At 35.8% G+C, this 23539-nt stretch overlaps 1 protein-coding gene across 1 annotated transcript; it reads left to right on the top strand.

The window, feature by feature from the left end:
* Nucleotides 1-5809: 5809 nt before the first annotated feature.
* LOC116002837 (cytochrome P450 CYP82D47-like) lies at nt 5810-8569 on the top strand. Its single transcript, XM_031243003.1, has 3 exons — nt 5810-6254; nt 6451-6999; nt 7662-8569. Exons 1-3 carry the CDS (start codon nt 5844-5846, stop codon nt 8286-8288), a joined length of 1587 nt encoding a protein of 528 aa, XP_031098863.1. The 5' UTR covers nt 5810-5843; the 3' UTR covers nt 8289-8569.
* Nucleotides 8570-23539: the final 14970 nt, after the last annotated feature.

The following is a 23539-nucleotide window of genomic DNA, read 5'->3' as shown; positions in this document are numbered from 1 at the left end:
CAATTCAATAAGCCTTAGAAAGACTCTTGTATAAGTAGTGGTGCAAACCCACTTTCCAAACCAATGTGGAACAAAAGCTACTTGAAAGCTTTTTTTCCTCTCCATTTTTCTAACTCAAATGGGTCAACTTTGAGAACCAATTTCTCATTCACCCATTATCTGTTTTGAATGTACAATATATCAATCTTTTCGTCTAACTACGAAAAATCTGAATCCACTTTGGCCCGACCCAAATTGAAAGTGGACACCACATATATTTGTACCACAATATAGCCACTAAAATGTCATTTTATGCTATTTTTTCCAACAGTTATTTGTCTAGAGAATATCAACGTTCTACGGTCAACCAACAATCACTCAACTGATTATCCCATTACTGCCAGGTGAATTTTTCTCTAATATAGTTATACTTACTGAATATCAAAATATAAGTGTACCTCAAGATTTTGCAATAACTAACCCTCAAGTAATTAAATTAATGATATATAATGCAATGCAAACTATGTACATATTGCATTTATACACTTATTTTAGAACACTGAATTTTTGTGATATTTGTTGCATGCAAGGAAGACTCATACTATAGTTTATTTGTCGGTTCTTATATGTTATAAATCATAATATCATAAGAAACGGATATTTTGATGAAATATGAAGCATGAGTAGTCTGCCAATCAACGGTTATGGACATCGCATTTCAACAGTTTTGATGTGCATCATTCCAAAAAGCCATACACTCCATTTGGTAACCTGGAGTGAAGTTTGAATTAACTATTTAGATATATGATTCATACATTCTGATATATTTTTGTTTATTGCCTGATGCCAGTATGATGATTTGAATTTTGAGAACATAAAAACAAACTCGAAACATGCTTATATGCTTGAATGGTCTTATTACCTCAAAGTTACTACCCACTATCACACAATGCTTTATATTGTATGTTAGACTTAATGTTACTAACTTCTCACAATAGTCAGAGACTTGCTTTATATGTATGAAATATTAACAAAAAAAATAGATTTTAGATGTGAGTTTTACTTATATATACCTGGGAATCTGAAACATTTTGAAATTTAGTGATTGGTAAAATCAATATGTTTTATAGTTTGACTATCAAAACTAATTTTATGGAAAAAAATCACAGAATATATACATGTGGATTATAAAATTAAAATTTCAATGTCAATATTGTTATGACTCAATGCTTTGGTTACATTAAAAGTGATTTTTTAAAATTTCAACATCAAGATATGACACGCTTGATGACTCGCAGCTGGAAAGCTAGTGATCCGCTCGCTGACTTTAGATGTCGTTGATCAAATTAATCAGTACATGTGCGACATGAATATTGCAAAAGGACGAACATATTTAAGTTGTAACTCTTTGTGTATGGCAGAACCATACGGTGAAAATCTATTAGAAGTACACACTCTTAAATTTTTAAATAGTTTGAGGTTGTATGATTTTCTTAATCATTCATTAACAATTTGACATTAATTAAAGGTCGGTGCACCTGTTATGTTATTGCGGAAGATAGACCATTCTCTTGGTCTTTATAACGGTACGCGACTCATCATCACAAGATTAGCAGATCACATTATTGAAGCAAGAATATTTAATGGGACACATGAAGGAACCAAAGTTCTTATCTCTCGAATGTCTCTCACTCTTTCTGATACGAGATTGCCCTTCTAGTTCCAACATAAATAATTCCTATTGATGCTTGCATATGCCATGACTATCAACAAAAGCCAGGGCCGAATACTAACTCACGTTGGGTTATTGCTGAAAAAATTAAATCAGTTTTTAATCACGGTCAATTGTACATGGCTTTGTCCCGAGTCACCCATCTTGATAGCCTGAAAGTGTTAATTAGTTCTAGACGAGGATGGACAAGATTGTGTTGCTACTACCAATGTTGTCTACAAAAAGGTTTTCAATAATGTGTAAATACAACCGGTAATATTATATTTTTTTCCAAGATGGAAAATTGCTATATATCTACACAAAAATATATCTTCCATACATATGAATTAGAATAGCAATTGATTCTTATAACTGAGTTACTAGATAACGAGCATATTTGCCCAATTTATAAAAATCTTAAACAATGATATATAAAATCTCTAAGTTCCAGCACAACATGCGTACATCTACACATATGGTAAGAATTTTCTCTATTAGTTCTCTACCTATTTCTTCATTTGTTCTATAGATAAATGTGTTGTTATATATGCTTGAATAAAAACAAATTCTATACGATCAATGTGATGTTATATATGTTTGAATAAAACATGTTTACACCGTCCAATGAACGTTCATTGAATATGCCAAATATGTCAAGTTCAACGCCTTCATCACGCCAACCATTAGCTGATGTTACAAACGGTAATTTATACTTAACGTATTGTTCATAAATTTTGACTTTTGTTATTCCCACTGTGTGTTTACAACTTTTTCATTACTAAAAAAAATTAACAATTCATTGTATTTTATTAAGGTGGAAAGAGAATCGCATCGTTGGCATAATCGTGTTTTCTGATCAAATAGCACATTTGTCCAAGTTATACAAATCTTAAACATTGATATATAAAATCCCTAAAGTTTCAGCACCGAATGCTTACATCTATACATTAGCTATTAATTCAGCAATTATTTGATCGAATTCATCAAACAAGTATAACATCACAAAGTATAATCGATCCAAACCATCTTTTCAATTGCACTATATAATATTTAATGTTATAATTTATATAATTATATATCGGTCTAAATATCCTTAAAATATTATAGCAAATTCATTATGTTCATCGCACGGGTGAAAATGGTAGTTATTTATAAAACAAATTAAATAATCAATATTGAGATTGATACTCATCATATATATTAGCTTAAAGCCTTAAAATAAGTTTTTCGTTTAATAAAGCTACCCAATTAAACCCACCCCAAAGTATATACACTAACGCTGGGTTTGAGGTCCTATTAAATCTCCAATTCCCCACATGCATTAAAAATTTAAAACTAGTGATAATAATCAAATAGACAAGGAGTAACCAGCGAAACCAACGGTAAACAATAAAACTTGTGCAATAGGCCGGATCGATAAGGTAATTAAATATGTGATAGATTTACGAGAATTATGCTCCACCATTTAATCAATTATTAATATCATGGATCATGGTGTACCTTGCACTGATATGATCCAAAAAACATATATGTTAGTTAATATATTATTTGTGGTAGTTAACAAATTGCCCTACTCAATTATCTTTTTCAGGGTAGATTGATGTTTTTTTCCTGATACATAGATTTCTTAATCCTAATAAATCACGAGTCGCTTAATTATTCTTCTGTCTGCACCCTTGCTTGTACACTCTGCTGCTAGAGTAAAAATTTTAAGGTAACCTTTGAACCATTTAGCTAAACCACCCGAGACTTGATTGATATTTTTATGTAATAGTGTGCTGGGAGTTTACTAAAACCCAACAGCGTAACCCAAAATGTTACAATGACTCAAAACACCCCATGGATAAATCTGGGATTCAAGTTCACCATATAATCCGCTCCTCAAGGAGTTTATCCGCTCCTCAAAGATATCTTCATTAAGTAGAAGTTACTATAAGTAGTTTACATCGTAAATTTGAGTGGGATCGGAGAAATAAACTTTGAGTAAATTTTAAAATTTACATAAAATATATTCCTATTGTAAGTTAAAGAGCATCAAAGGGGATACATGTTACACATGTATGTTCAAAGATTGAGATTTGAGCCTTTCAATCTCACCTTCTCTCACCCAATTGAAACATCGTCCTAGTTGACTTAGTATTCTTGTATCATATCGTATTTGTATACCAAACTATTTGTCAATGATAATATCCACTACATCCCCTTTTTGCTATTCACTCAACACAAGCACTATGATGGCGCTTACCAAATCATGATAATTTACACCATCCGTGTATTATATAGATTAGAAATAAATATAGTTCTCTACTAAAATCTAATGCTATCAACTATTTGAATATAAATACTTTTTTCTACTCCTATTAGGAAAGTTAATTACTAATCATATTAAAACACTTATTTCACGTAATCTTTCGGTAACTGATGAGGTCTTCGATTCCTTGTTGACCTACCCCATCTATCTCCTTCTTTTACTCAGTTTTCTTGGGCTGATTTGCTTCCTTCAATTTCCACATGCATAGTGTGTTCCCTATTTTCTTCTTCATAAATACGAATTTATTCGCTGCCTTGTGCAGCTCTATGTTCTTCTTTTTTTTTTTTTGTTATTATAAAGTTACTAGTATTTCTACCCGTGCGATTCACGGAATGAATTTGTTATAATTGCATTGAGAAAGGAATTGTATTATCATATTTTACAAAATTATGCAAACCTTAATAGTATAGGTTATTATTATATTTATGAGTATTATTGTTATTATTACTATTATTAGTATGAAATTATTATTATTATTATTATTATTATTATTATTATTGTTATTATTATATTATTACTATTATTAATTATTAGTATGAAATGATTAGTATATTATTATTATTGTTATTATTATTAAATTTACGAGCATTTTTATTATTAGTACAAAATTATTATTATGATTATAATTATTAAATTATAGTTAATATGTTCTTATTTATTGTCGTGCATTTACCGCATTACTAAAATAGTAAAAACTAATTTAAAATAATTTTTTTTATTAATATTAATTAATATTTAATAAATAAATATAATAATTAATAATATTTAAAAAATAAATCGGGAAAGAAGGCAATGGCCCTGTTTGGTAAATAATTAGCCTAGCCAATTTTGACTTATTTGACCACTATTAGTTGTTTGACTTAGTAAAAAAATCAACATAAATGTTTGGTTAATAAGCTTTTTGTAACTCCAAAATACTAAAATTCAAAAGGCTACTCAAAGCAACCTTTTCAATTAGCTTTTTGAGAAAAAAATTATACCAAATAACTATCAGCTAATAGCTAATTTACCAAATATCTTTTTATAATCAGCTAATGTTATCAACTAATCATACCTTCTAACCCAACCAGCTAACAGCCATTTACCGAACAGGGCCAATAATGTCATTGCTTTCTTTTTTAGAAATTGAGAGGGAAAAGAAGACAATGGCATTGCCTTCTTTTGATTTAAAAGAAAAAGAAAAGATTAGTAAAGGACGGTGAAAGAAAGGCAATGGGATTGCCGTTTCATGGAAATTCAAAAATAAAAAGGGCATTCCCATAAGTACTTTACATAAAAATATAAAATAGTCTAGGGTTTTACAACTGCACAAATTTGTCTTGTCCCCTCAAAGTCCACACATTTTAGGTAATGATGCTTATTATTTAGTTGAATTTTTAGTGATATATATATATATTAGTGAAGTGGTTGGATTTCTTTTAATTATTAATTGTTAATAATTAATTAAATTGTTGATGATGAAGTGTTGAAATACTTGAAAAGATGCGTTTCTATTATCTTTATAATAGATTATTAATTAGTTGAATTATTAGTGATTTATATATATTTTTATTAGGGAAGTAGTTGAATTTCTTTTAAATATTAATTGTTAATAATTAAATTATATTGTTGGTGATGAAATGACAAAACAGTGGAAAAGCTAAGATGTGTCTTCTTCAAGTGTTGATTATTCTATAATTATTTCACATAAGCTTCTAGAAAGAGCTGAGCTATCGTGAATTGAAAATGGTCACTTGCCCCCTGATCCCATTGCAATTATACTTTTAAACCCAAATTGATTTGTAATTTCCTTGTATGTATCTGGTGGAATCTAAGCTAGGTTAGCTAGGCCAGGTGACCTCCATGGATTTCACTTTGCCAGCCATTATTGTAGCAACTTTGGCTACCACTTGTCTATTGCTTATCATCACTTTTATCTACAACCTCGTATTTCACAAAGGGTCGACCCAAAAACCGCCTGAAGCCGGCGGCGCGTGGCCGATAATTGGCCATCTCCACCTCCTGGCCGCCCCTCGACCCACCTTCAAAATCTTGGCCGACATGGCTGACAAATACGGGCCTATATTCCGAATAAGGCTGGGCACGCAACAAGTCTTGGTTGTGAGCGACTCGCGAATCGCCAAAGAGTGCTTTACAACCAACGACAGAGCCCTCGCAGGCCGGCCCAAGGCCTTAGCCTCGGAGATCATAGGATACAACTACGCCATGTTTGGGCTGTGTCCCTACGGCGACTACTGGCGCCATGTCCGCAAGGTCGTGAGCAAATTATTGTGTGGATCATAATAAAAATGCATTTTTAATATATTAAATGTATATTATGTGTACATTCAGTACACAAATAATGTACATTTCTTAAATATAATATATATTTTTAATATATTAAAAATATATTATTTTTATACTGAAGGTACATTATTTGATAATATTCTACGTCCCCTTTATATTGAAGGTTGTGGTGCTCCAGCTCCTATCCAACCGCCGCCGGGAGGCGCTCATGCAGGTTTGGGACTCGGGTGTAAGATCATTCGCCCAAGAAATCTATCGAAGTTGGGCTAGTAAAATGTTTGGACCAACCCTAAATCTAGATAATGTTGTGAAGCTGGACATGAAGGAGATGTTTGGTGAACTACTGATGGACGTCACAATGCAGACGCTTTTCGGGCAGCAGTACGAGGAAGAAGGGAGCCGGACAGTGGTGAGGACGGCCAGTCGATTGTTTAATCTACTGGGGGTGCCTGTTGTGGGTGATTATCTGCCATGGCTAAGATGGGTGGACATTGGAGGACATGAGAAGACCTTGAAGGAGACAGCCAAAAAGATGGACAGTATAGTGGAAGGTTGGCTACAAGAACATAAAAGGAAAAGAAATACCAAATCTAAAGAAGAAGAAGACTTCATGGATGGATTGATAAACAGTTTTCATGGTGATGATGGGGATCACAAAGATGATATTCCTAAAGATTTTGATGCTGACACAATTGTGAAATCTACTTGCATGGTATGTATGTCACGTACTCTTTTGTTGTATATAGTTTGTCATCAATAATTATAAAAAATTTAGTCGATGGACATTATTATTATTTTTTTTTTTGACACCCATCTAGCTAGCTAGATCCAAATTAAATATTCTCTGAATATTTGCTTAATAAGAATCATGCTATAGGGACCAAAACTTTTCAGCATACCACATTATGAGGTGTTTGGGAAATATATAGTTGTTAGCTTATATATACATGTAAGTAGCTTTCACTAGGTGATAACATTAGCTTATTGTAGAGATATGTTTGGTAAATTAGTTGTTAGGTGATAACTGATTACATACAAAATTGAACAATAAACTGTTACAAAAATGAATATCATGATTACATGCAAAATTAAACCCTAAACCCAATGAATAAAATGATACTTCTTGCCACAACAGCTAGTAAAAAAAATTAGTGAAAATTTCTTGTCTCTATAATGTTTATATGAAATATTCTACAATATTGTATTTTTGAAATCTAAAACATATCATGATAGATTATATATATATATATATATATATATATATATATATATATATATATATATATTGATAACTCAATAGAAAACATGGTGGGTATACCAACTATTTATCTAAATTACGTTGTTATTTATGTTATTCATTGCTCTTTATGGCAGGGTATGCTATTCGCTGGTACAGACACAACTACTATAGCATTAACATGGGCACTCTCTTTAATATTAAACAATTCTAGTGTGCTAGAGAAGATCCGAGCAGAACTAGACGTTCATGTTGGGAGGGAAAGACATGTGAATCAATTTGATCTAAACAACTTGATTTATCTTCAAGCTGTGGTGAAAGAAACTTTACGTTTATATACTCCAGGTCCTCTCTTACTGCCCCATGAATGTATAGATGATTGCGTGGTTAACGGTTACAACATTCAAAAGGGTACACGGCTATTAGTGAATGTATCTATGATTCATCGAGATCCAGATTTTTGGTCAGATCCAGATGTGTTTAGGCCAGAGAGATTTCTGAATGAATGCAAAGACATTGATGTTAGGGGCAATCATTTTGAACTAATTCCATTCGGGAGTGGAAGGAGAGTGTGCCCTGCAATTTCTTTAGCCCTACAAGTTATGGAGTTGGTATTGGCGTGTCTTATTCATGACTTTGATTTAAAGAGAATTTCTGATGAGCCTATTGACATGAAAGAGATGGTGGGGATGACCAACAAAAAGGCAACTCCCCTCCATGTTTTTCTTACCCCACGCCTGCCTTCGCATCTCTATTTGAAATGAGAGTGAGATTTGGGGCAATCCAATGCCATTCATAAAGGTAGGAAAGAAGGGTGTTGACCATCAATTCAGAAGAATGGATTCAGATATCATAGAACCTATAAGGCTATTAGCTACAATAATTAGAGTTTAGTCTCTACATTGTATTTACCACTTTTCTTTTGCAATATGATGGTGACATGCGAGAACATATGCGTGTATCTTGTGAACATTAATTTAGGGTGTCTTTGGTTGGCATATGTATATACAATGTATTTTATTTTATGTGTTAAAATAATGAAATATTTGGGTAAGATAATGTATTTTATTAATTAGAATAATGTACTTTATGTATTTTAGACAATGATTCACACAATTGTATGGGCCACGATACACGCAATAATGATTGGGAAATTAACGGTCCACAGAGCTGTGTGGACCACGGTCCAAAACAATGTCATTTTAATGTTAAAAAAAATTCATTATATTGTTCTGTACTCATGTTAGAATAATGAACATTTTGGGGTAAGATAATGTATTTCATGAGTTAGAATAATGTACTTTTATGTATTAGAATAATGTACTTTATATGTGTTTGGAATAATGAAATTTATGGAGTAAGATAATATATTTTATAAGTTAGAATAATGTACTTTATATGTTTGAATAATAAAATTTTTCAAATAAAATAATGTATTTTATAAGTAAAATAATGTAGTTTATGTATTAAAATAATATATTTTATGAATTAAAATAATATATTTTATGTGTTTTAGGACGTGGTGATTCATACAATAGTGATTGCTCGGTTCTAACGGCCAGTAACGTAGTAAGACATGTGGGCAACGGAGCCCGTGTCAGCTCTTTGTGAATTTTAACATCAATTTCTAAGTTCACGCTTTGTAGGCCCTAAAGATGAATTTTTGGTGGGTTTTCAGTGTCCTTTTCTCCTTTCTTGGGTATTTTCGTGTGCCCCATAAATATTCAATCGCTATATTATGGATCAAGGTCTACGATGCAATGTGGATCCTGGTTTAATATACACAGAATTCAGGTTCATAATGCACATAAATCATGTTCACAATACATATACACATAAACACAATATAATGAACATAAATTCTATTCATTATAAATATAAATTTTGTATATTATGAATATGAATTATGTGTATTATATAACTGATAACACATAAACATTAACGTAATGCACATAATTCATGTTCATAATGCACAGAATCATATTTATTATTGTGTTTTATGAACATGAATTATATATATTATAAGCATGAATTATATACATTATAAAGTCAAATTCTATATATTGGACCAGAGTCCACATTGCAGTGTGAACCCTGGTCCATCATATAATTTGCCTAAAAATCTTGTCAATTCATATAATTTGCCTAAAAATCTTGTCAATTTGGAAAAACTATGAGCCTGTGATATGATGGACCACTATTAGAAGAGAGTGTATGTTAAGTTCAAAATCAAACGAATTGTGTTGGTGAGATTCCCTTATATTTTGATTGGTGAGTGGAAACCTCAAACCTCAGGCCAACCATGCATGTCATTTTGCGATTGGCAAATGAAGTTGTTGATGTATAATTGAGGGCCATCATGTCCATTCATTCCACAAACCACAATTCAAATGGATTTAGAGCATCCCTAACAGTGACCTTTTAGAAGCTTTTGAAATAGTAACTGAAATTAATTAAGGAGAAACCAATAGAGAGAATATGAGGGTTTGTCTATAAAGAAGAGTTTTTGGAACAGTAAGTAATAAGACCCACGAACTCCAAAGCTCAGTCGGCCCACGCCCGAGTAGCTGCAACAAGTGCACACGCGCAGGCGCTTGCATTGTGACAATTATTTTTTTTTATTTTTTTAAATGAGATTTGTTTTTTTTTCATCCCCTCCCATTTTTTCTTTCCTAATCACACTTACAAAAACTCATAAAAAAAAAAAAAAAAAAAAAAAAAAAACTCCACTATTATGGATGCTCTAAGCATGGGATGAATATATAGTTTTAATCTATATATTTGACAAGCTATTTTTCAATCAATGAGATGATCAGCCATCGGCTAGAGTGCTCACATTGAATGGACCTAACTGAGACTTAGTCTCACCTCACGGATGTGAATACTAGTACAATATACTACATAGTTATTTCATTTCCTTGTACATATGACCAACCAATTGTCTTTCAATGAGACCTGAGTGAGACTTAATCTCATCTTACAGACAAATACCAATACAATATGCAGAATCATTGTGTCATTTCCTTGCACATATGACCTACCACACTTTGGAGATTAGCAAATGGGACCTGCGATGGAGGCTTCATAGGTATATATGGAATGTATTAAAGTATAGTTGCAAGCGATGATTGTGAAACTTTGAAACTTACAACCTCAAGAATCTATATTGGAATCCTCCAAGATCCACTTGTGTAGTTGTAAGGCATAAATTAGAAGTGCAGGGATTGCAAGGATCTGGTGTAGATCAAGATCGTTGATGATTTACATTCATGGCTTAACTTAGTATCTTTCGTTCTAAATTCACAACACACACACACACAAAATTACTTTTAATACATTAAGTGTGAGAATGAGCATTTAGACTAAACAAAACAAAAGTGACTCAAGGTAGGCCAACTTTGAAAACTTTATAATTATTTTTTTAATACTAATCCGAAAAGGAAAAAAATAAACAAAACAAAACAAAAATATGTGCAAATTGAATGACATCTTTAATTTTACCATTTTTTTTCCACTGAATGAAGTAAGCGGTTGCTCTTCGCTGATGTGGTTGGACGGACTCAACCTAGGTTTATATATGTAATCTTGTTTAGTTTGTTTTTATATTCCCGTGAATAACTGAATACACTACAATACAATACACACACGCGCACACACACACACACACTATATATATATATATATATATATATATGAGTTTTTAATTGTAGATATTATATTTTCAGTATGTTATGCATATTTTTAGAAATAGTAGCATTCAATGGTAACACTTCAGTCGAGTTTTTATTCAAACTCATTGAAAGACAGTTGATAGGTCATATATATATATGCAAAGGAATGAAATAATTATATATGTAATATATTGTACTAATTATATTCACATGAGACTAACTCTGGATCAAGCTAAGTCTCATTCAATACCTGCACTTTAGTGAGGGTTACGTTGATTACATCTGATCTCATTGATTGAAAAACAGCTTGTCTGGTCTAATTATATTTCAAGATAATTAATCTTTTAAAGGCGTTGATCGATGCATACAAAGATTAAAACTACTCATCATATCACATGCTTAAACAATTTGATTTGTGGAATGAATGGACATGATGGCCCTCAATTATACTGATCATCAAATTGGCCAATTGCAAAATAACATGCATGGTTGGACAGAGATTGAGGTTTCCACTCACCAATCAAAATATAAGGGAATCTCACCCACACAATCCATTTGATTTTGAACTTAACAGACACTCTCTCTTCTAATGGTGGTCCATCATATCATAGGCTCATAGTTTTGCCTTTTCTAGCCTATCACAGTGCAAATATGGCAACATGTCTCCTGCAGCTAGTCCCCTGGATTTTGAGTTGGGGAATACTATGTGTGAGTTATGTTATGTTTGTAACACTTTTATTATTTATCATATGTTATGTTATTAGTGGCTGTAGCTTAGTCTAATAGTTTAGCCTACAGTATAGGAGAGTCTTCAGTAGTTTGTACTATAAGGACTTCCTCTCTCTCTTGTTGGTTGGTTAATTTTCAGAGATCTATTCCTCAATCTGGTATCAGTTGCGATAGGTACCCGACTTCTCATCCACTAAATTCGACCATCTTATTTGATCGGCTTTCCGATCGCCGTCACCACCATCCCTCGGCTTTCCGATCTTCCGATCAACCTTTACTCCCTCCCCTCGACTTTCCAATCGCACTCCTCATCCCTCGGATTTCCGATCGCGCGACATGGCCGCAGCTCCCACCGACGGCGCCATTACCGTTGCTGCCGAACAACCGCCGGTGCCGCCACCTTCCCTCGCCGCCGCACATCACTATGTGTCGGTCAAGTTAACCACCAGAAATTACCTGAATTGGCGAACCCAGCTGGTGCCCTTTCTCCGCGGACAGGGTCTCCTGGGCTTCCTTGACGGATCCATTCCTTGCCCGCCGGCCACTCTACCCGCACCAACGACGCAACCTCCGTCGCCTCCTCCGCCCAATCCGGCTTACCCGATTTGGGTGCAACAAGACCAGTCGGTCTTATCACTACTGATCTCGTCGCTCACCGACGAGGTCATGTACCTCGCCGTCGGCAGGGATACCGCCCGGGAGGTCTGGGATGCCATCTCCGCCGCTCTCGCATCGTCGTCGCGCTCCCGATGCCTTAGCTTGCTTGGCCAGTTCCAGAATTTGCGCCAAGGCTCTCTTTCTCCGGCTGAGTTTCTCGGCCGTGCGCAAATGATTGTCGAGGCCCTATCACTCGCCGGCCGTCCTCTGTCCGCCGACGAACAGCTCTTATATGCACTCCGTGGCCTCCGTCCAGAATACCGCTCAATGGCAAGCGCATTAACAGTCTCCACCGCGACCGTCACGTTGGCGCAACTTGCGGATCACCTACAAAATCAGGAATTCATCAACGCTGATGAATTCCAGTCTTCGGATGCCTCTGTTCAGCCGCATGGATCGGTCGCACTCTACGCTGGGCGTGGTCGTGCGTCGTCGGATTCTGGAGGCAGGTACTCTGGCAACGGCCGTGGCGGCGGTGGACGTAACTGGAAAGGCAGAGGACAGAACGGCAGAGGGCGAGGCGGCAATTCACCGAGATGCCAAATTTGTAGATCACATGGTCACTCGGCCATCAATTGTTTTAAGCGATATGATCGGCCATCCCCGCAAGCGAACGCCGCTGTTGATGGTGCGAATGATGCATCCATCTCCGATGCTTGGTATCCTGACACAGGAGCCTCATCTCATGCTACACCGAACGCTGCCATGATGAATAGTTCAGAAGTTTATAATGGTGGTGACGTGTTAAAGGTCGGCAATGGCGCAGGTTTGACAGTCTCCCGAATCGGCCATGCAGTTATTCCATCCCAGTCACAAAGTTTAACCATGTCAAAAATCCTATACGTTCCCAAATTGTCTTTACCGTTGCTTTCTGTATTTAAATTTACAAACGAAAACAATGTTTATTTCGAGTTCCATAACAATTGTTTTCTTGTGAAGGATTGCAACACTCGGGAAATTCTTCTTAGAGGGTCGACGGTTGGTGGTCTGTACAAGCTTTCAGTGCCCCGGTCTCATTTTGCGTTCATTTCGGCTCGAGCCTCTTCAAGCATTTGGCATCAACGGCTCGGTCATCCCAACAATCAAGTCTTGAGTCATGTTTTAAAACATTGTCCTGTTAGTGTCAATAACTTAAATCGTAACATTCTGTGTACTCCGTGCCAACTTGGAAAATCGGCTCGGTTTTCTTTAGATAGAGTCAGCAATAATAGTCAAAATGCCTTAGACTTAGTTTTCACGGACATTTGGGGTCCATCACCGGTCATCTCTTCTACCGGTTCTAGATATTTTGTACTTTTTGTTGATGATTTCTCACGGTATTGCTGGTTTTACCCCTTACGGCTAAAATCAGACATTTATAAAACTTTCGATTCTTTTCGGATTATGGTGGAACGGCGGTTTTCCCGTTCTATCAAATCCATACAGTCTGACTTAGGGGGTGAATACCTCCGCCTTCATAAAACCTTTGAACAACTTGGCATAATTCACAGAACATCATGCGCCTATACTCACGAACAAAATGGTCGTGTCGAGCGGCGTCACAGACACATCGTTGAAACAGGACTAGCTTTGTTAGCAAACAGTTCCACACCACAATTATATTGGGACTATGCGTTTGAAGCAGCAACCCACTTAATCAATTGCCTCCCTTCATCCGCTATTAACTTTGAAAGCCCACATTACCGTCTTTTTCAGACTAACCCCACCTACACCTTTTTCCGTGTCTTCGGGTGTCAATGTTTTCCATATCTCCGGCCCTATAATCACCATAAAATCGAATACCGCACAACTCCGTGTGTCTTCTTAGGTTACCCGGTTTCATTTAGGGGTTATCGCTGCATGGACCTAAACTCTGGGGATGTTTATATCTGCCGTCATATTCGATTTAACGAATCTGTTTTTCCCTTTGAGTCCTCTTTACAGGTGAATTCATCTTCGGGAAACAATGTTGTACCTTGGGGTTCTTTTCCAGCTGCTTTACCCATGAGTACAAACATAGTACCAGCTGATATACCGATGGCTCAGGAACCATCACACTTGCCTATTCAGGAACCTACTTCTACCGAGTCTCAACCTGCCTCTACCGAGTCTCAACATACTTCGACTCGGGCACAGACTACTCAGTCTGATGGGCATGCTATGCGCACACGTCGAAAGACTCGTGGTACAGGGGAGCAATTCTATGCGTTAAACTCCACAGTTGAACCCTCGTGTTATTCACAGGCTGTTGGACACGCTCATTGGCGTGATGTCATGGACCAGGAATTCAATGCTTTATTACACAATGATACCTGGAGACTTGTACCCCCGGACCCGAGTATGAATGTGATTGGCTGCAAGTGGGTCTTCCGCACTAAACGTAAGGCTGATGGTTCCATCGAAAGACATAAAGTTCGTCTAGTTGCCAAAGGCTTCAATCAAGTAGCAGGCGAGGACTTCTTTGACACCTTTAGCCCGGTAGTTAAACCGACTACGGTTCGTCTGCTATTTTCACTTGCGGTTTCAAACAACTGGACTCTACGCCAACTAGATGTCCATAATGCCTTCCTAAATGGGCATTTGACTGAAACAGTGTATATGAAACAACCGCCGGGCTACGAGGATCCAGTTCACCCCACTCATGTCTGTCACTTACAACGATCTCTTTATGGCCTTAAACAGGCACCACGGGCATGGTTCAAGCGGCTACATGATTTCTTATGCTCTGCAGGTTTTGTGGCTTCCAAAACCGATGTCTCTCTGTTCTATCATACAGCCGGCTCCTCCAAGGTTTACTTACTGGTTTATGTCGACGACATAATCATATTGGGCAATGATGATCTCTTGATTAACAACTTACTAGCTCAGCTCTCCACCACTTTCAAAATCCGAGACTTAGGATCTCCTAATTTCTTCCTGGGTATTGAAACAATAGCTGACTCACAAGGGCTCATACTGTCCCAACGCAGATATATGAAGGATATTCTCTCCTGAGCTGGGATGCTGGAGTGCAAAGCACTAGCTACTCCAGCCGCCACCACACAGCTTGTCACACCTACAGATGAAGCTTTTGACAATCCTACTCATTATCGACGCGTTGTTGGCGCTCTCCAGTATCTGACTATTACTAGACCAGACCTATCCTATGCGGTTAATAGGCTCTGTCAGTTTATGCACTCTCCGACTTCCGAGCACTGGTGTCTCCTTAAACGGGTTCTACGTTATGTGAAAGGTACTCAGCTGTTTGGCCTCCGTTTATCTTCATCTCCGTCATCAGAGTTACATGCTTACTCAGACTCAGATTGGGCTGGATGTCCGATGGACCGAAAGTCGACTAGTGGTTACGCCGTCTATCATGGGGCCAATCTAATCTCTTGGCTTTCCCGCAAGCAGCGCACTGTTGCTCGCTCCTCTACAGAAGCTGAGTACAAAGGGTTAGCTGACGTCTCCGCAGAAGTCACCTGGATTATTTCTCTCTTGCGCGAGCTTGGTCTATCCTGCAGTAAGCCGGCTCACTTGTGGTGCGACAACCTTGGTGCCACCTACCTAGCCGCCAATCCTGTCTTCCACGCCAGGACTAAACATGTGGAAATCGACTACCATTTCGTACGGGATAAGGTTGCCACAGGAGACTTCACAGTTAGCTTCGTCTCTTCTCAAGAACAGATTGCTGATATCTTCACCAAACCTCTTCCAGCTCCACGCTTCCACGCTCTGCGACGCAAGCTCAATGTTGTAGAGCTTCAACCTTGTGCTTGAGGGGGTGTGTGAGTTATGTTATGTTTGTAACACTTTTATTATTTATCATATGTTATGTTATTAGTGGATGTAGCTTAGTCTAATAGTTTAGCCTACAGTATAGGAGAGTCTTCAGTAGTTTGTACTATAAGGACTTCCTCTCTCTCTTGTTGGTTGGTTAATTTTCAGAGATCTATTCCTCAATCCTATGGGAGTGGTTGGTTAGCTAATTAGGTTAGTGTGATTAACTAGTTGATAACATTAGCTGATGGTAGAAAAATGTTAGGTAAATTAGATGTTAGTTGATAGCTGATTATATGTAAAATGACTTTCTAAAAAGAATGATCGAAAAAATTGCTTTGAACAGTTTTTTGAATTTTAACATTTGGAAGCAATAAGCTGTTACAAAAGTCTAACTAATTAAACACTCATATTATCAAGTCAAACAGCTAATAGTGATCAACAGAGCCGGATTTTAGGGCGTGCAAGATGTGCAACAACACAGGGTCTCAAAATTTTGGGGTCCTTAATCTAGCCCTGGCCCAATAATTAGTATATGTATTTGTGATTATATTGGCTCAAAATTAGGTTTTCATGACTTATCTAAATTCTACTACGTATTATTAAAAAAAAAAAAAAAAAAGAATCTACTCCGTAATATTCAAGCGAATCGCTTTTCTTCAATTCACAGTTTATTTATTTTGATAGCTAGGGCCTCACTTATTTATCAACACAGACTCACACAAATAAAAAAAATCGATCCTAGTAATCAAATAAGCTAAAATTAACTGATTAGCTAACTAAGTCACCAAACATGGCATATATTTTTGCATGGACCATGAAAAGGAATTGTACTATTTGACATCAACAATAATTGAATGACTTACATTCAATATTGAGTAATTACATCAGATTTTTTTTCCAAACGATGAGTATACAATGTATTATATGATACAATCAAATAATTAATAAAGCTCAATTACAATTAATTAATAAGTCACCATATTAAATTTCAAGAATCTCCAGTTAAACAATAATTAACCACCTTATATTAAAGATTGTATTGTATAATATTTGGTGAGATCCTAATTATGAGTGGACATTTCGGACTTCGGTGGTTCGGTTTTTTCGGTTTTTAAAAAAAAAAATTTAAACCATTTAGTTTAACATTAGAGTTCGGTTCAGTTTCGATTCAATTTGAAACGTTTCGGTTTCGATTCGGATTTAATTCGGTTCGATTAGTTTAAAATTCCAAAATTCAACATTTTCTAATTTTTTCAAACATATTACCAAACAATACATATTCACATAATTCATTTCCAAAATCTAAACATTATTTAACAAAATAGCAATTCGAAGTTAAAAAATACTACTAAGTACTAATTGTGAGGTAAAAGAACAATTGCACCAAACGACAAAAGTGCAAAGTAGAAAACAAGCTATAAAAAAATCAAATAAAAAATTTAAGAGAGATACCAATGAGAATAGGAATTGAACGACAGAGCATGTATCAACAGACTTAGATTTACTTTATTATTATTATTATTATTATTATTATTATTATTATTAAAACCAAACAGTAATCGGTTTGGTTTAGTTTTTAACCGAACCGTTCGATTTACAAGAATTCCGAACCGTTCAATTTTTCGGTATATTACTAATTCGGTTCCATTGAGATAAATCGGACCGAATTGCACACCCTAATTCTAATTAATTTATAGTACAACACATTTATATTATATTATATTTATCTCTCATATACGAATTATTACACTTTTGCATGAGTTATATTGAATTAAAAAACATATCTTATCTTGACTAAGAACACAAGTTAAAAGTTGAACAAGACATTTATTATTTTTATTATATATTATAAACTCAATTATTATAAGATGCTTGAAAAGACAATCTTGACCCTTGATAGCAATTTGCATTTACGGAGTACAAAATTTTTCCCAAATTGACAAGATTTGTATTGGGCCCACGAAAATACCCAAGATGGGAGAAAAGGACACTGAAGAACACCAAAAATTCATCTTTGGGCCCACAAAGCGTGAACTTAGAAATTGATATTAAAATTCACAAATAGCGGACACGGGCTCCGTTGCCCACATGTCTTACTACGTTGCTGGCCGTTGAACCAAGGGCCTGGGCCCCACCGTCATCGCCAACAAATTTTGTGGGCCCATACAATGGGCCATAGAAAGCTCAGCCCGTCCATTAAAGGAAAATGTTATATTTACTTTTAAATTATACACTTAATTCTAAAGACCTTGTGGTCTAGTAACACTCCGTTGCACCCTCACATGGGAGGAGGTGTGTTCGTGCCTCAGTGGAGTCAATGGTAAATTATGGATAAAGAAAAAATAATGAATAAAATTATGACCCTTTTTATTAAGCAATCAGAACATGGCAAATATGAGTCCATGTAATATTACTCACCATTAAATTAACGCAAATTAATGGTGGAAGGTAAATGTGGATGTAGCAATGGATTATTGACAGTGCCGTATGGGATTTGGTTGGGTCGTGCGAGGGGAGGAGGGGGAGGTGATGGGGGTGGGGTGGAGAGTGGTTGGGGGTGTGTTCTCGGTTAGGGAGGAGGAGGTGGGGGGGGTTCGGGAGGTCTTGAGTTGGGTAAAGCACAGGGGGTGGGAGCGTATTGTGGTGGAGACTGATGCTCAAGTGGTCACGAAGGCTGTGTATGAGAATAGGAGGCTTGGTCCTTTTGGTTTAATAGTTCAGGATATTGGCTGTATTTTAAACTAATTGCCTTTGGTTCGTCTACATTTTGTTAAGAGGGAAGGAAATATGTTAGCCCATGTTATAGCGAAGAAAGCGTTAGCTAATTCGTCTATGGTAGATGTTGCTTATTTCGATTGTATTCCTCGTTTTATTTCTTGTAGTGTTCGTTCGGACCTTGCGGTTATTTAATATATTTGGTTTGGTTGTTTGTCAAAAATTAACGCAAATTATACTGGGACCATATGGTTTACTTTGAATTATGAATCTTGGTTTGAAATGACATTCAAATTAATGACATTCAAATTTGAGCAACTTTTTGAATTTTAGCATTTTTTATTTACAAAAAGTTTTTTTTTTTTTTTTTAAAACCATTTACAAAAAAAAAAAAAAAAAAAAAGGTTAATTAACCAAATACTTACATTAATTTTTTAATGAGTTTATTACCGAAATGGTCCCTCGACTATTGCGAAATTATCAATTTGGTCCTCGACAATTTTTCGTACCCAATTAAGTCTCTCGACTTTGAAACTTTTAACTAATTTGGTCTTCCGTTTAGTTTGCCGTTAAAATCAGGACCAAATTAATAATTTTACTATAGTCAAGGGACCAAATTGGTAATTTTTCTATAGTCAACGCACCAAATTGGTAATTAATTTTTCACTGAAATGATCCTTTGACTATAATAAAATTACCAATTTGGTCCCTTGACTATAGCAAAATTATCAATTTGGTCCCGATTTTAACGGCAAACTAAACGGAGGACCAAATTGGTTAAAATTTTCAAAGTCGATGAACTTAATTGGGTACGAAAAATTATCGATGACCAAATTGGTAATTTTGTAATACTCAAGAGATCATTTCGGTAATAAACTCTTTTATAATTAAATCAAACAACTAATAGTAGTCAAATAGATCAAAATTAGTTTATAGGCTAACTATTTTATCAAACAGAGCCAATATGTTAAATTAACCGAGTGGCATTCTCGTGATTCTCTAGCGATTGAAGGGCTCTTTTCTGATGGGCACTCGAAACCAGTGAAAAATCTCCGCTTTCGCTCTCACCGCCGATGGTAATGCTCGCCGGCTGTTTTGGCCTTTTCCGGCGCAAGAGGGGGGGTGTCACGTGACCGGACGAATTAGGGCCGTGAAAGTACAATCGTGGAGGATGACAGACGGCTTTCCTTGGGTCATCGGTCACGTGATTATCACACTTTGTTTTTTTTGTTCGTTAGAAAACCAGGTACCTAAACTTGGGGAGTTTTGGAAGGTGCAAGTGTACCTGGTAATTGGGAAAGTAACATCAATCATGTGATGTTCGAATTTAAGTTGTACATCTCCTTTTTACTACTTGACAAATATTATTTAAACTCAACATGTATACGTGCAGGAGTTCTATTCATGTTTAGGAATCATGCTATACAATTTACGTTATACTAAAACTCTGTAATTTTTGTTCTCAAAGCTCATTTTGAAAATGTTTCCATACTATTTTCTAATTAATCAAAAGTTTCTGTATTTTTTGAGGGCATGCATGTGACATGCACTAGGTAAGCCCTACCTTGTAACCTTAGTTAGTAAATGATTATAAAGAAGTAAACCAAGCTTAATTAGTGTCACGGGCATAGAGTCCGGTAACACACAACGCCCCTTGCGTTGTACCAGGGCCCTCATACCACGCGGACCAACCTTACCCTCATATGTGCCAAACTATTTTCGTCTTGTCATAGGCTCATCAAGGGAACGACAATAGCTCTCGACCAATTGTGCCCTTCGAATCGCATCGGTCGCCTTCATAGTTAAGTCCAAGAGTAACGACAAGCTCTCCAAACTGAACTGGCCAAACCTTAGCGTCTAAGGCAGAATAACCCTTAAAGCTTTTTGACAGCCCTTTACGCACTTGGAAATGTTTCCATACAATTTTTTAATTAATCAAAAGTTTTTGTATTTTTTAGGGCATGTCAACGTGTTACACTAGGTAATCAGTTCAAATTTGATTTGAAGACCAAAAGACGAGCTCTTATGGGAAGTCGAACTTTGAATTTTGTAGTTACAACTTACAAGCATGGTTGAAAAAATATTAAATATTATAACCTTAAAAGATATCCAGAGTTTGAACAATTTATGGTTATTTCACTTAAAACGATTCATTTTGAGTGAAATAACTCAATTAAAAAATGAAGAGAATAATATATTAGGCGGCCTAGTCAGCCGCTTAGACCACCGATTATGGTGATAGGCTAGGTGACTGCCCGACACCTAGCGCTTAGGTGGGATTTTTNAAAAAAAAAAAAAAAAAAAAAAGGTTAATTAACCAAATACTTACATTAATTTTTTAATGAGTTTATTACCGAAATGGTCCCTCGACTATTGCGAAATTATCAATTTGGTCCTCGACAATTTTTCGTACCCAATTAAGTCTCTCGACTTTGAAACTTTTAACTAATTTGGTCTTCCGTTTAGTTTGCCGTTAAAATCAGGACCAAATTAATAATTTTACTATAGTCAAGGGACCAAATTGGTAATTTTTCTATAGTCAACGCACCAAATTGGTAATTAATTTTTCACTGAAATGATCCTTTGACTATAATAAAATTACCAATTTGGTCCCTTGACTATAGCAAAATTATCAATTTGGTCCCGATTTTAACGGCAAACTAAACGGAGGACCAAATTGGTTAAAATTTTCAAAGTCGATGAACTTAATTGGGTACGAAAAATTATCGATGACCAAATTGGTAATTTTGTAATACTCAAGAGATCATTTCGGTAATAAACTCTTTTATAATTAAATCAAACAACTAATAGTAGTCAAATAGATCAAAATTAGTTTATAGGCTAACTATTTTATCAAACAGAGCCAATATGTTAAATTAACCGAGTGGCATTCTCGTGATTCTCTAGCGATTGAAGGGCTCTTTTCTGATGGGCACTCGAAACCAGTGAAAAATCTCCGCTTTCGCTCTCACCGCCGATGGTAATGCTCGCCGGCTGTTTTGGCCTTTTCCGGCGCAAGAGGGGGGGTGTCACGTGACCGGACGAATTAGGGCCGTGAAAGTACAATCGTGGAGGATGACAGACGGCTTTCCTTGGGTCATCGGTCACGTGATTATCACACTTTGTTTTTTTTGTTCGTTAGAAAACCAGGTACCTAAACTTGGGGAGTTTTGGAAGGTGCAAGTGTACCTGGTAATTGGGAAAGTAACATCAATCATGTGATGTTCGAATTTAAGTTGTACATCTCCTTTTTACTACTTGACAAATATTATTTAAACTCAACATGTATACGTGCAGGAGTTCTATTCATGTTTAGGAATCATGCTATACAATTTACGTTATACTAAAACTCTGTAATTTTTGTTCTCAAAGCTCATTTTGAAAATGTTTCCATACTATTTTCTAATTAATCAAAAGTTTCTGTATTTTTTGAGGGCATGCATGTGACATGCACTAGGTAAGCCCTACCTTGTAACCTTAGTTAGTAAATGATTATAAAGAAGTAAACCAAGCTTAATTAGTGTCACGGGCATAGAGTCCGGTAACACACAACGCCCCTTGCGTTGTACCAGGGCCCTCATACCACGCGGACCAACCTTACCCTCATATGTGCCAAACTATTTTCGTCTTGTCATAGGCTCATCAAGGGAACGACAATAGCTCTCGACCAATTGTGCCCTTCGAATCGCATCGGTCGCCTTCATAGTTAAGTCCAAGAGTAACGACAAGCTCTCCAAACTGAACTGGCCAAACCTTAGCGTCTAAGGCAGAATAACCCTTAAAGCTTTTTGACAGCCCTTTACGCACTTGGAAATGTTTCCATACAATTTTTTAATTAATCAAAAGTTTTTGTATTTTTTAGGGCATGTCAACGTGTTACACTAGGTAATCAGTTCAAATTTGATTTGAAGACCAAAAGACGAGCTCTTATGGGAAGTCGAACTTTGAATTTTGTAGTTACAACTTACAAGCATGGTTGAAAAAATATTAAATATTATAACCTTAAAAGATATCCAGAGTTTGAACAATTTATGGTTATTTCACTTAAAACGATTCATTTTGAGTGAAATAACTCAATTAAAAAATGAAGAGAATAATATATTAGGCGGCCTAGTCAGCCGCTTAGACCACCGATTATGGTGATAGGCTAGGTGACTGCCCGACACCTAGCGCTTAGGTGGGATTTTTGTAACATTAGTACTTACAAGTCAATTATTTGACCTACTTGGATGGAATTGCCGGCAAAATTTATATATATAATTCATGATCATATACATACTACTATACCAAAAATTATAACTATAAATAAATTTATAAGTTTATAAATTTATATTTCTCAAAAATAAATAAATTTATAATTTTATTTTTTTTATACTTACATTTCACGTTTTGGTGGAATTGAAATGAAGACGGAATTGCAATTATTCATATTGTGGCATTACATTGTGTAGACTTTCCGTCCGCACACGTAGTATTACTTTTTTTTTTTTTTTTTTTTTTTT

This window comes from Ipomoea triloba, chromosome 13, assembly GCF_003576645.1.
Source record: "Ipomoea triloba cultivar NCNSP0323 chromosome 13, ASM357664v1".
NCBI lineage: Eukaryota > Viridiplantae > Streptophyta > Magnoliopsida > Solanales > Convolvulaceae > Ipomoea > Ipomoea triloba.
Note: the sequence above shows the minus strand (reverse complement) of the source record. Positions and strands in the feature narration are given on the sequence as shown.

Coding starts and splice junctions, on each gene's coding strand:
- LOC116002837 (XM_031243003.1), top strand. CDS start 5,844: ATGGATTTCACTTTGCCAGCCATTATTGTAGCAACTTTGGCTACCACT. Junction 6,255..6,450: donor ACTGGCGCCATGTCCGCAAG/GTCGTGAGCAAA, acceptor TTTATATTGAAG/GTTGTGGTGCTCCAGCTCCT. Junction 7,000..7,661: donor TTGTGAAATCTACTTGCATG/GTATGTATGTCA, acceptor TCTTTATGGCAG/GGTATGCTATTCGCTGGTAC.